The sequence below is a fragment of the Culicoides brevitarsis genome, chromosome 3 (genome assembly GCF_036172545.1).
Source record: "Culicoides brevitarsis isolate CSIRO-B50_1 chromosome 3, AGI_CSIRO_Cbre_v1, whole genome shotgun sequence".
Lineage (NCBI taxonomy): Eukaryota > Metazoa > Arthropoda > Insecta > Diptera > Ceratopogonidae > Culicoides > Culicoides brevitarsis.
This window is the reverse complement of record NC_087087.1, coordinates 34,455,550-34,469,856: the sequence shown is the minus strand read 5'-3', so window position 1 is coordinate 34,469,856 and position 14,307 is coordinate 34,455,550. Positions and strand designations below refer to the sequence as shown.

The 14,307-nt window shown below is 25.1% G+C and overlaps 2 protein-coding genes across 4 annotated transcripts; one reads left to right on the top strand and one right to left on the bottom strand.

Moving 5' to 3' along the window:
* Positions 1-3,882: 3,882 nt before the first annotated feature.
* Positions 3,883-6,699, bottom strand: LOC134833741 (heterogeneous nuclear ribonucleoprotein 27C-like). Its single transcript, XM_063848173.1, is given in 7 exon segments — positions 3,883-3,996; positions 4,069-4,194; positions 4,801-4,881; positions 5,015-5,395; positions 5,398-5,776; positions 5,962-6,052; positions 6,361-6,699. Coding segments are annotated over 7 exon segments (1,206 nt in total). The 5' UTR covers positions 6,396-6,699; the 3' UTR covers position 3,883.
* A 1,912-nt stretch (positions 6,700-8,611) lies between these two features.
* LOC134834060 (protein abrupt-like) lies at positions 8,612-12,773 on the top strand. 3 transcript variants are annotated; one of them, XM_063848588.1, is made up of 4 exons: positions 8,612-9,014; positions 9,076-9,654; positions 10,366-11,035; positions 11,902-12,076. In XM_063848588.1, the coding sequence occupies exons 2-4, from the start codon at positions 9,102-9,104 to the stop codon at positions 11,927-11,929; spliced, it is 1,251 nt and encodes a 416-aa protein (XP_063704658.1). In that variant the 5' UTR covers positions 8,612-9,014; positions 9,076-9,101; the 3' UTR covers positions 11,930-12,076. The 3 variants fall into 3 exon arrangements, with proteins under 3 accessions (XP_063704658.1, XP_063704659.1, XP_063704657.1); XM_063848589.1 differs by lacking the exon at positions 10,366-11,035 and having other exon boundaries at positions 11,902-12,773; XM_063848587.1 differs by lacking the exon at positions 11,902-12,076 and having other exon boundaries at positions 10,366-11,158.
* The last annotated feature ends 1,534 nt before the right edge of the window (positions 12,774-14,307 follow it).

The window sequence follows — 14,307 nt, the reverse complement described above, 5'->3', positions numbered from 1 at the left end:
ATTACCCAAGTCATTATATATTTTAATATAAAAAAATTATACTATATATCATAATTTTGTATCGCAAATATTTTAAAATAATTAAAGTTATAACGTTTATTTATTTGTGTTGTTTTAATTTTTTTTATGTTATTATTTTATGTTTATTATGTAGATTAACAATATAAAAAGGCATCTGTGAACAAGAAGAAGAAGAGCTACATAGAAAATATAGGTTGTGAGGAATTTCTTCATTATTATTCATTATTATATCATTTTTTTTTAAATTTATTATATTTAACTCTTGTTGCTTTGCAAGGATATTAATTGATATAATAATAATCCATCATGATAAAAATAAACTCGATCTTCGTTTTTTGTTTTAATCCTTAAGCAGTTTCTTATATTAGCTATTCTCTTATGAAAGTTGGCTTTTTTTTAATTCAAAATATATTTTAGCATTATTATTTAAAATTTAATTCGAAATCTATTTATTACTTTTTTTCATTATTATTTATTATTATTATCATTGTATGTAATATGAAGCATTATCATTTAAAAAAAAAAAATAAAAATTGATAGAATTGATGTTTAAAAATTATTCTTCACAATTGTTAAATTTAGTCAGTCCCATATACGTTAAAGATATTTTTTTTAAATTTATTTATTTTTTATTTTTAGCGCATAAACTATGAATTAAAGGAATTTCTATATATTTTTTTCTTTATAATAAATTTGTTCTATATGTATTTTTTTTTTATCAAAAAGTTGGCTGTTTCATTTTTTTTATTTATTTATAGTTTAAGTTATATAATTAATAATAATCATTAACATTTAAAAGAGAGAAAACAAAAAAAAAACTAACGAATCATCTTAAAAGTAGTTAACTCAGCCTTGTTTTATGTTTTTTTTTATAACATTATCATTTCTTTATTCACTAAACTTATAAGCGGATTTGTCCTAACAGATAGTCGATTTTTGTTTTTATTTTTTGCGTTAGATGTAGATTTTTAAAAACAAGTAAATAATGATTTTTTATATTATTATTTATTTATAGTTTTCCGTATTTTTTAATAAAATGTATATATGGGACGTTTTTTTCTTTTGAGGTTGTCATCATCATATTTCGTTTAAATATATTAGCAATTAAAATGTTGTTGTTATTATTAATACAAATATATACTTTCATCATTATAAACATCATTCATCCTCAATTTTCCTTATAAATTCATATTCATTCATAAATATATGTATGTAATTTAGAGATAGAAATAGGTTTCGAAAAAGTAGAGTTTAAAGCTAATTACTGGTTGTTGTTATTCTTTTTTTTCCTGCTTGTTCTTAAACTATATATAATAACCTTATGTAGGATACAATCATATACAATACATTCTAGAGTTGTTTATTATATGTTGGATGTTTTTTTTTAAGTTTACTTTTTGATGTTGATTCTGACTCTTAAAAAATTACACAACACCTCCTAATAAAAACATTTTTCTTTTTTTTTATTTAAATCGAACAGGTACTGCATTTTCTTTTTTTTTCATTAAATATTAAATTTTATTCTATTAATTTTTATTGTGTTGTCTTAATTCTGTTGTTGTTGTTGTTTCTTTAATTATTTTTTTTTTAATTTAACGTAAAATTTAGGGGACTGTAAAATTATAAAATTGTACTACTAAAATATATATTTTAATTTTCGGGGATTTTCGTTCACAGCAGCAATTTTGAAATTTAACTAAACTTAACTTTTCCTGCTTTTTTATAAGTTATATAAGTAGTGTAGTTATAAATATGTCTATTTTAATTTTTTATATCATAAATTACCCTCAAATATCACACAAAATGAATATTTTAATTAAAAAAAAGTAAAATAAAAACACTTATCTTTACCATCACAATGTTTCTTCATTTTCTACAAACAATTGAAAGTATATATTAATATAAATATTTATATTAATATAATATATATTTAATATATAATATAATATATATATTATAATATTATATAATTATAAATAATTATTATATATTTAATAATTATTAATTATTTATAATTTTTATAATATATTATAATATATATTATATTATATATTATGATTATATATATATTAATATAAAATAATTTTAAAATTATTACAAGAAGAAGCTGCTGACTTTAATTTATCAATATTATTCCTTCTAAATAGAAATCTAAGCGAGACCATCATGTTTGACTATTTATTTCATCATATATATTGTATGTAGTAGTCGAATTCATAAATCATTAAGAATTCACAAATGCAGTTTTAAAATAATTTAAAAAGTTGTTCATTTTTTCTTCATACATCTAAATAACAACAACAGTAAGAATATATTTAAATTTAAACATAAAGGTTTCTTTTTGAGGTAAACCTTATCTTACTTCTTTCGTTATTAATTATTTGTTAATTAATAATAATTTAATAAAATTAGGAGAAATAGGAAAAAATTTTATAAAAAAAGTTTTTTTTAAACAATTGATAAAAAAATGGGTCTGGCGTTTTATTATAATTTTTTTTTGTAAAGTGACATCTGGCAAATAATTCTAATAAATTCTATAATTTAATTCTATTCTCTTTTTATAATTTATTATTTTTTGTTTATTTAAAATTTATGTTTAATTATATATTTTCTAATACACGTTTTTTGTTTTATTTAATTTTATTATTTTTTAAACTTTAACTTGAAATAAGGAAACTTTTTCATGTAACAAAATTTTTTGCACTAATATTAGTTATTTTTAATTATTTTGTAAGTTAGGTAATATAATGCGTCTAATATTTAATTGAGCTTCTAACTATTGTTTATAATTATTTATTTTTTTTTATCAAATTACATTTATATATGTTTATGTTTGTTTAAACGTTAATTAATTAATTAACTAGAACAGTAAAACTCTTACTTTTTTTTCAACGTTCTTTGCATGTTACCTCATATTCATTCACTTTTTTGTTTTTTTTACGTCTATTCATAATATGTTTATTATATTAGATTTTGTCTACTACAAAGATGAATTTTATTTTCGTTTCTTTCATTAAATTTCAATGTTTTATAATATATTTTAGTCTTTTGTTAGACTTATTATTAAAGTTTTTTATTATAAATATTTTGTTTTTTGATAATTTTTTTATTTTTCGTTTAAATATAGTGCAAGTTAGTGTAAAAATAATGTCAAAGGGACTCATCAATCTTGTTGTGTTTTTAGTAGAATTTATTTTTAGTTTTTTTTTTGTTTATTACATCTTAAAAAGGTGGCGTCATATAAAAATTGTTAGTATACAGATAATAAAAAATATATAAAAATTGACTTTTATCATTAAATATACAATAATACATAATAATGTAAAAAACAGACAAACTAAAACTGCGTGTGGGAAAAATATTTTTTTTTCAGAGCGTTTATGTTATTTTTTTAAGCTATGTTGTTTTTTTTTATCTAGACAATTATATTGAATAATAATATATATTGCTTTAAAAATTCGTCTAGTTATTAAATTTATAATATTTTAATATAATAATGCATACTATTAATTTTTTATGAGTTTTTTTGTGTGTTCTTCCTTTGCAAAATCTTTTTGTCATGCATTCAGTGCTAATATATAGTGCTATTTCCATTCTATTTTTATATTATTTTAATTTAATTTATTATTATTTTTTTTTAATATAATCATCCTGAAACATCTAAACATTATTTGATTTGATTATTATTAATATATTTTAATAGTAGTTATTTTTTGTCTATTTTTTAATTTTTTTTAGGTATGTTGAAGTTGCAATATATAGAGAGGGGAGTTGTTTTTATCATCATCATTATATAATTTTTTTTATAGTTCGTTTTTTGTGTTTTGAATATTTTATAATAAAAAACTTTCATGCAAATGTTTTAAAAGAAATCCATTTTGCCAGCTGAAGCAGCTGTAATGTATGGAGGAGCGGCTTCACTTGCGCCATAACGTGCGCTTGGCGGAGGATATGTGTTTTCTGTACCATATCCAGCTAAAAGAAAAAAAATTTTTTTTTAAATAATTGATGAAAAACGATTTTTTGCCTTACGTGATGGGAACTTACCATATCCAGCGTTGTAAGCATTGAAATCTGTTGGCTTTGAAGGAGCTGGAGCAGATTGTACTGTCGGAATTGGATTTCCTTGATTATTTCCCGTTGGACCTGTTTGAGGTCGGGAGTACATATCACCTAAAAATTAAATTAAATTTTTTATTAACATTTTAATTGAATTTATCAAAAAAAAAAAAATAAAATAAAATAATTAAAAATCATTTTAATTAAAATTTAATAATTAATTTTAATTGAAAAAATTAAAATAATTAATTTTATTTAAAAAATTTAAAAATAATAAAAATTATTTAATTCCTCATTTTAACTAATATTTTTAAAAATTTAATTAAAAAAAAAAAAAATTAAAATTATTAAAATTTATTTAAAAATTGAAAATTTCTTAATCTCTCATTAAAATTTAAATAAATAAATTAATAAAAAAAAATTAATTAAAAAAATTAAAAATTAATAAAAAAATTTTTTATTTTTTTTTTATTTTAAAATAAATATTTTTGTATTTTAAAAAAAAAAAAAAAAAAATAAAAAAAAAATTAAAAAAAATAAAAAAATAAAAAAAAAATGAAAAAATAAAAAAAAATAAAATTCTTATTTAAAAATTGAAATTCCTTATTTTCATTAAAATTTTAAAAATTAAATTTAATTAAAAATAAATTTTAAAAAATAGAAAAAAAAAAAAAAAAATAAAAAAAAATTAAAATTTTATGAAAATGAAAAATTCCTTACCTCCTGATCCAGTTGAGCTAGAATTTGGTTGCATTCCCCACGAATTCCAACTATTGCTGCCTGTTGGTCCTGTGGGACCTCCTGCTGAATTATAAAGATCTGAAATTATTTCAAGGAAAATTCCTTATCTGTGTCTCGTTCTTTTTTTTTGTCATCAAATAAAAAATTTTGAGGGCAAATTTTCAAGAATTTCAGAAAAAACGCAAAACCTTACCGTAATTCCCGTAACCCTGATTCTGTTGCTGTTGCGCGGCAGCAGCTGCTGCTGGCGTATACGAATTGCCCCATTGATGCGGCGGAGGTCCCTGTGGCGGCGGTCCCCATTGATGGGCGCCCTGATACGCCGTATTCGGATTCCCGTAACCGTAATTTTGCTGTTGCGTCGGCGGCGTTCCCCAACTTTGCATCATCGCATTCGTGCCCATTTGCATATTCATGGGAGGTCCGTTCATCGTTTGCCCATTCGGACCCATTGGCGTGTTAAAGTTCGACATTTGTTGTCCGTGTCCTTGGGCGCCCCATTGCGAATGTTGCTCGTGATTCATGTTCTTTTGCTGCCCTTCGCGCGGTTCTGCCTTTTTCACTTCAACTTGTTTCCGTTCAAATTGAGATAATGTTCGGATGTGACACGATCCACAGATGCCTCGTCTTCGAACGACAAAAATCCGAAACCGCGACTCTTTTTCTTCTCTTGATCGTACATGATGACAACTTCCATGACTTTGCCGAAGCGCCCGAAAAAGTGTCGCAAATCTGTTTCGGTGATGTTCGAAGGCAAACCGCCCAAAAATACCTTCGGATATCCTTGTCCTCGTTTGGGTTTTTGCAACGTGCGTGGATTGCAGGGTTTTGGATCGATTGTTCTGCCATCCAAGTTATGAGGTCCATTTTGTAAGACGCGATCAACATTATTGGGATCAGCAAATGTCACGAATCCAAAGCCTCGGGAACGACCCGTCTCACTATTTTTCATCACCTATACCGAAAAACAAAAAAGAAAGAAACAAAAAAAAAACGAAAGTGAGTCTTTCACCTTTCCTGTAAAAAATAAATAAATAACAAAAAAATGCGACGAACGACGACATCGCGAAAGTAAGTTTTTTGTCTACGAGTCGTTCAATTTTTGCATTTTCATGTTAAAGAAGATGTAGCTACACATACCACACAGTCAATTACATCGCCAAATCGACTAAAGTATTTGCTCAGATTCTCCTGTGTTGTCTCCCATGAAAGTCCGCCGACGAAAAGTTTGCTAAATTGGACAAGAAATGAGAATTCCAATAAGAAAATGTCGCATTTTGTGTGAAATGCCGCATGTGTAAGCGACTTTTCCCCAAAAAAATATCAATTTGTAATGTAAAAATAGACTCCATATGGTTATTTTGATGACAGCGAATGTAAAGAAATTTTTTGTATACTCCAAATACACACAGCCAAGCAGCACTGTGCGGAGGTATTATATTGATGATGTGTGACGTAAAAATTTTCTTTGGCAATTTTGCGTCGAAAATGCGACGATTCGGAGGAAATTTTCACACAAATAACTTGACAAACACTCACCCTTTTTCGTCATCTTGCTCCATGTCCATTTTCATCTTGTTCTGTACCTTAAAACTTAGTTATTATTTCTAGGGATTTCAAAACTTGACAAAATTTTTCTCTTTTTTTTTCGTCGTCGTCGCCTATGTGTGTAGTACAGAGAGTGCTATATGTGTGTTGCCTTCTTTTTTTTGATTAAATTAAAAAATACTTTGCTTTTACGGTGTTTTTCTTAGTTATCTCGACGATTAAATCAAACTTTACTTATTTTACTAACACTATTTAACAATTAGGAGTTTTAAAAGTTAAAATTAATATTTTTTTTTACCTAAAAATATAAAATATCTTATTGTTTAACCCTTAAAGTACAGCTGAATAGTTGTCTGGGTTTCGAAAAAAGACACCTACACAGAAAATGTACAGAGGCAGAGAGTGTCATTCATCTGTGTGCTCTTCAATGGCAATTCGCACAGCTGTACGTCGTTGTTTTGACTTTTTTTCTTGAATTTTGAATTTGTAACGGAATCATGGGAAAAAATAATGGGAATTAATGTTCTATTCAAAGTTGACAAGTTAGTGAAAGGTAAGTCAGTTAATTAAAGCTAATTAAAAATTATTGACACATTGTTTCATTTAGAGCAGAAAACTTCTGAAGACTGAATTTAAAGTAAAATTGTCAAGAATTGTTCAAAGTTCAGTTGCCAGTTCAATCGCCATTTGCTTAAATCTACTCCTTGAGACTCCGAAACTAAAATTTCCCTCCAGGTTCAGCGAAACTGTCAATGAAAAAAGGTTAATTATTTTGTTCAGGAGACGACACATCCACGTCACGGGCTCATGTTGCTTGTAATTTGTTCTCCTAAAGGAAACGACGAAGGTTTCAGTGCTGCGTGCCGACTCTCTGTTCATTTTCAGCTGAAACAGATTCTTCAGGTAGTCGTTATCCAAAAGGTAATTTTACTTCTTTCAATCGAATTTGTCGAATAATTATTTTTAACGCATAGTTTGAGATTTTCTTAAAGCTTTTGCGAATTTGTCTATTGCTCTACTACTCGTTTCATATTGTTGTATTCGTTGAATCTTTTGTAATAAAATGAGTTCTGTAATCCATTTGTCAAGTAATTCGACAATCTAAAATAACTTCTTCTTCGAAACTCGTAAAGTTGAGATGTTCTGCATGACGCTTAATATCTAAAAGAAAAAAATATTATTCAAAAAATATATGAGAACCTGAAAATATTTAGAAAATCTGAAAAAAATCGTATTTTTGACAAAATTTAAAGCTAAAAAGGAATAGATATTCATTCTCAGAGGTTCATTTTTGTTCAAATCTCGTCGATTTTTGATAACAAAAAAAAATTTTTTTTTCTCATGACAAGTCAAGTCACTTTTTCAAGTCAATACAAAATTAGATATTTTTTACGTATTTTTTTACGTATTTTTTACGTATTTTTATACCCAAAAATTTATACCTTTAAAAATACGTTTTTATATCTTTCAAGAATATCTTTCAAGAAGTTTTTTTTTAAATATTTAGTTTTTTATGGGCTGTATTTATATCGAAATGTAAGATTAAATATGAAAACATTAAAATTTAATCCTAAAGTTGTAACTTTGTTCGAAATGTCAAAATTAAGCAAATGAAGGCTTAAATTAATGCTGAGGGTCTAAATGTTTTTCGAATCGAGACACAAGACAGATACATCAAAAATATTGAAGAAATATTTGAAAAGATAGATTTTTGTTATTTCAAATGAAATAATAAATAAAATGTACAATAAAAATATTATAGGAAAAAAATTTAAAAAAAATGTAAAATTTTTCATATTACTTTTCATATTATTCATATTTAATATTAAAAAAATTAACAGAAATTTTTTCAAAAAACACTTACCTGACTCCAAAGTTGTTTTTGTCTCCTCTATCATCATATGCTTCCATGTAAAAAACAAAAATTTTCAGTTTTTATGAAATTTTTAACTGAAAGATCAACTTTTGACCTTTCTTACCTTTAAAAATTTTCATTAATTATAAAAATCAAACAGAATCCTTGTCAAAAAACTTCAAAAAATCATAAATTTTACAGTTATATCAAAAAACCTGAAAACCGGTTCGGCATCACTATTGTCGCTGTAATCGGCAGAGAGTACATCAAAACTCCCGTACGACGACTCTGTACGATGTTCTATGGGACTTATACGACGCTTCTTTAAACTTTTCTCTATTTGTTGTATTATCACACTCTACGTTCTTTACAACAAAATACATTAGAATCAACCCACCAGCTGAAAATATCTCTCGCACTAACTCGCCAAAAAATCTGTGAAATAACCAAAATTCGAAGAAAATTAGCAAAAAATTGAATTTATTTTCTTGATTTTTACCGCAAAACGATAAAAAGTGCATGGAAATTGTGTTAGTTTTGCCGCAAACGATGCAAATGTGTTTGGGATTTTCTCATTTGTTTAATGGAGGACTCGAGGAAAAATAATCAATAAATTGTAATAAATAAACAAAAGGGTCTTTTTGTTGTATGGTACATATATGTACTACATATGCAACTAAAATTGTTTGCACAAGAAAGTTAAACATATTATGGAAATTGAAAACTTGGCGTCGTTTTAAAAAATAAAAATAAAAAATTACAGATTTAGCGGTTTTAGTGCAGAAAAAAGGTAAATATTTGAAAATTTTTATAAAAAAAATAAATTTAAAAACATGTTTTTTTCTTACCAGATATTTTTATACAAAAAAGCCCCGAAATGGCTGAAACAGACCCATCTCAACAGTATTGCGTACGATGGAACTCCCATTTGTGCAGTTTGAGTACGGCATTCCCGCAGTTGTTGGACCAAGAGAAGTTTGTCGATGTAACCTTAGCTTGCGAAGGGCAACAAGTGCATTGTCATAAAGTAGTTCTTGCTGCCTGTTCTCAATATTTCGACAACTTACTCAGTGAAAACCCGTGTAAACATCCCATTATAATTCTTCCGAGTGATATCAAGCTGTGGACCATTCAGGCACTCGTCGAGTTCATGTACAAGGGTCAAGTGAATGTTTCGCAAGCTGGTTTGCCGGATTTAGTCAAAAGCGGCGATTTGCTGCAAATTCGGGGGCTTTGCAACACCGACATTGGCTTGTCTGTGGAAAATGGCTCGGAAGTTAGTAAAGTGCCAACGAATGCGACAACAACATCTCCCGCCGCTTCAGTGAGAAAAGAATCGGAACGAGTCTCAGAAGATCAAGAATCGACGATTAAGACAGAAACTTACGATTTGGAGGATGAAGAAGTCACGGATGATCCCAAAAATCCAGGTAAGAATTTTTTTATTTTTTTTTAATTTTTTTCCGGTTGTTCTTTCGAAAATTTCAAGTTTTAAAATTAAAAAAAAAATCATGAAGAAATTTTTTTTTTTAAATTTTCGAAAAATATTTACAGAATTATAAAATAAATGTTTCAGAAGAAAAAAACAAAATTTTAAAAAAAAAAAAAAAAATATTTAAAATTTTTAAAAATAAATAATTTTTTTTAATAATTTTAATTTTGAACATTTTTCTAATGAAATTAATATTTTAAAAATATTTAATTTTTTTAAATAAAAATATTTTTTTTAATTATTTTAATTTTGAAGATATTTTTAATAAAATTATTATTTAAATTATTTTTTTTTAAATATTTAAAAAATTATTAATTAAAATTAATTAAATTAAATTATTAAAAAAAAAATAATAATTAATGAAAATTTTTATTTTTTTTTTTTATTTTTTTTAAATATTTTTTTTCTTCTGAAACCTTATTTTTTCTTATTTTGAAACTTTTTCCGGTTGTTATTTCGAAAAAAATCGAAAAATCGTTCGACTGCAGCAAAATTCCAAACACGAGTTTGACAAAATTTGCTAAATTAAAATTTTAAAGGGTTTGACTTCTGCTGTACTCGTAATTTTCAAATAAATTTCTGTTCTCTGTCTCTTAAAAAAAATGTTAAAAAAATGATTTTTAATTTTTTGTGTTTTCTGTATTTACAGAAAAAACGTCTTTCAAGTCAGTTACAATCACGCAAGTTAAGGCGAGTACTTCCTCGGGCCAAATTCGTGTCAGAGCACGTGAAAATTTATTTGAAAATTACAAAAAGGCAGAAGTTGAACCCGAAGAAGACGAATACGAGATGATTCAAGTGACGCCCGACACATTTCACGACGACGACGGAACTGACGATTTGATCATGATGGAGCCCCCAAAGCTGAAATTCAACCAAAATACGATGGAAGTGAAAAAAATCAACTTAGGTCAGGCTTTTTCCTTGAAAAATATCGACGAAGAGAGCTTCTTTAGCATTGACGATGACGAAATTGAGGCAGAATACATCTTGCCGGAAGTGTCGATGATGGAACAAACAACGCAACAAAAGCTTCCGCGACTTTTACCCAAAATTAATTCCGTGCCCATTAAAAATCCGGGAGTTTTGTTGAGACATCCGAGGGCGAATCAGGGCAGAGCGTATACGGAAGAGGAATTAATAACGGCTTTGAATGAGATAAAAGCGGGTTTGAGTATTTATAAGGCGTCGCAAAAGTATCGAGTGCCCCGAAAAACGCTCCGGAATTGGATGAAACGATGGAAAATCAAGTCAGCGCATCCGATGCCGATTCAGTTGCAAAGAGCGGCGATTAAGAGGAAAGAAGAACGGGATCAAAGGTTAGCGAGCATCACAGCAACTCCTAAAATTGAGAATATTAAGACAGATGATGACATTATTATCGTTCAAACTAACACACAATATTGATTTTAAATCGAATTTTTAGTTAAATACAATAAAAAATTTCAAAAAATTAAATGAATTTTTGCTGTTTTTCTTTGAAGGAAAAATTTTTTAAATTTATTTTACATTTTTTGTCAAAAAAAAAATTTTTTTAAAAAATATTTTCATATAAAAAATTATTTTTTTTTTTTTTATTTTTCACGTTTTAATTAAAATTTTACTTTGAAATTTTCAAGTTTTAAAATTAAAAAAAAAATCATGAAGAAAAACTTTTTGAAGAAAAAAAAATATTTCAAAATTTTCAAAAAATAAAAAAAAAATATTTAAATTTTTAAAAATAATATATTTTTTAAATAATTTTAATTTTGAACATTTTTCTAATGAAATTAATATTTTAAAAATTTTTAATAAAAATATTTTTTTAAATATTAAAAAAAAAATAAATATTAAAAATAATTTTTTAATACAAATATTTGAAAAAAAAAATTAAAATTAATATTAAAAAAAGTCGCTTGAAATTTTAATTATTAAAAAAAAAAAAATAATAAATGAAAATCTATTTTTGAAATTTTTAATATTTTTTTTTAATTTTTTTAAAATTTTATTTTTTCTTCTAAAATATTTTTTTATAATTCTAAAAATTCTTCTAAAATTTTTCTTTATGAATTTTTTTTAAATTAAAAAAAAATTAAATTTTTTGATGAAATTTACAATTTTTCGGGATAAAATGTTTGAAAATAAACAAAATTAAGCCTAAAATTAAATTTTTTCTTAAATTTTAACAAAAAAAATTTTTTTTCAGATTACGCAATGGCAAACGTGACAGTTGAATACGACGACGAACGCCGCGCTGACTCAATGAACGACGGAACAATGGATGGTTACGATGGCATGGAATCCGGAAGTCGACGAATCCGACGTCCCGAAGCAACGTTGCAAGAAGCTGCTCAGTGCGTTTCTCGCGGCGAAACATTCCAACGCGTCAGTACAATGTTTGGCATTCCCATTTCGACAATTCGTTTCTACATGGCACGCAAAGGCATCCTTCCGCGACGCAAACGAGGCAGAACAACAATTACTCCCGCAACACCCGGAAATGGCATCAGCTCGGCATATCTCGAAATGGCAACTGGAAACATGCAATCGTCGCCCCAAAATGCGGAAAACAACAGTCAAAGTCCCGATTTTAACAATTCGCAACGTAGTTTATCGACAAGTCCGCCGCTCGAACCGCCATATCACTTTGCGAACTTCAAATTGCCCGAATTGAGGCCGAAATTGGTTTAAAAATACCGCGAAATTACCTCATCACGTCCTGTAAATACAGTACAAAAACAAGAGTTGATACAAAAAAAAAAGACTTGAGAGACTCAGGCTTACATTTTTAAGAGTTTGCTTTGAAGTTTTCTGTTCCCAAAATCACAATCCCGTGTGCAATGTTTAATTTTTAGTTCAGAAAAAATCTGAAAATCACAAAAAAAAATTATTTTTCGACACAAAATTTTCAAGGAAAAAATATTTTTGATAAATATCAAGGAAAAAATGAAAATGTTAGAATTAAAACGTGTGTAAATGTTAAGAATTAATGCTTTAAATGTCGAATTTGTTGTTTTTCTATACAAAAAAAAGTCATAGATATAAAAAAAGATGTAAATAAAAATAAAACGAACCAAAGCCAATACAAAAACAATCAGATAGAAAGTACAATTTACAAAAAAAAAGTATCGACTAGTCATTTATTTACAAAATTTTAACACAAAAAATGTAAGAAATAGTGCCATAAATTATACAAAACGAAGAAAAAAAAAAGATAATTTTCCAAAAATTATAATTTTAAAAGCAAAAGTTTTTAATTGCAGTGCAATGTTTGATAATTATTTCTGTATGTATGTTCCTTTAGAATTTAAGTTGATATTATATTTTTATTATTAAAAGTCATTTAGTTTTTAAAAGTCGTACTGTATGAATAAGAAAAGACACAAAATATTAGATTTATTTAAAAAAATATTAAAAATTTCATTTTAATTTTAACATTTTATTTAGATAATTTTGATAAAAATTCAAAATTTTCCATTTTTTCGAAAATAAAAAAAATAAAAAATTCATTTTAATTTAAAATTTTATTCAATTTTGATAAAAATTTAAAATTTTTCAATAATTTTTTTAAATATTAAATTTTAATTTTCGATTTTTTTTTTAAATTAAAAAATTTTTTAAAAATTTTATTAAATTTTAATTAAAAAAAATTTTTTAGATAATTTTCAAAAAAAATTTAAAAAATTTTTTAAATGAAAAATTATTTATAATGAAAATTTAATTTTTCAGTCAAGCTTTTTAATTATTATTTTTTTTCAATATTTTCGATTTTTTTTTTTATAAAAAAAGTATTTAAAAAAATCATTTAAATTTTAAAATTTTAGCATATTTTTATAAAAATTTAAAATTTTTCAGTAATAATTTTTTTATGAAAAAATTATCAAAAAAATAATTTAAAAAATAAAATCTTTCAGTAATTTTTTTTTTCAAATTTCTTAAAATTATTAAATCATTATTGAAATTATTAAAAATTTAATTTAAAATGAAAATTTAATTATTTCAATGAAATTTTTTTAATAGTAAATTTTTCGAATTTTTTTTAAATATTTTTATAAAAAAAAAATTTAATTTTAATGAAAACCAAAAATTTTTATTTTGTCTTTGGAAAAGAATCAAAGTTTCTTTTAAAAGTAATTCAATCTTAACAAAAAATCTGAAACAAACAAAACTTTGACCTCAAAATCCATTTTTATTTTTTTTTGTAATTTTATTTACATTACAATACAAAAAAGTATTGTTTCTTATATTTTCCTTTTTTTTGCATTTTCACAAAAAAAAAAAAAAAATCGAAAAAAATGAATAATAAAATGTTCGGATAAAAATAAACCACTTTTGTTTAAAATAAATAAAGAATATTCCAAATTAAAGCTATTTTTATCTGTAAAAAAATGAAAATTGTAAGAATCCGTTGGAAACGAGTACAAACATATGTTTTATGTCATTTTCCCGATATTTTCCATATTTTGACTGTTTACAGAGCGCAATTTACACTTATTCATTTTTTATCCGGTTAAGAAATTTTTTTTAGACCAAAGAAAAGAAAAAAATGTAAAATTAAAAAAAAAAAAATAAAAAAGTATTTATTAGAATTTAAGAAAAAAATTGTAAAATA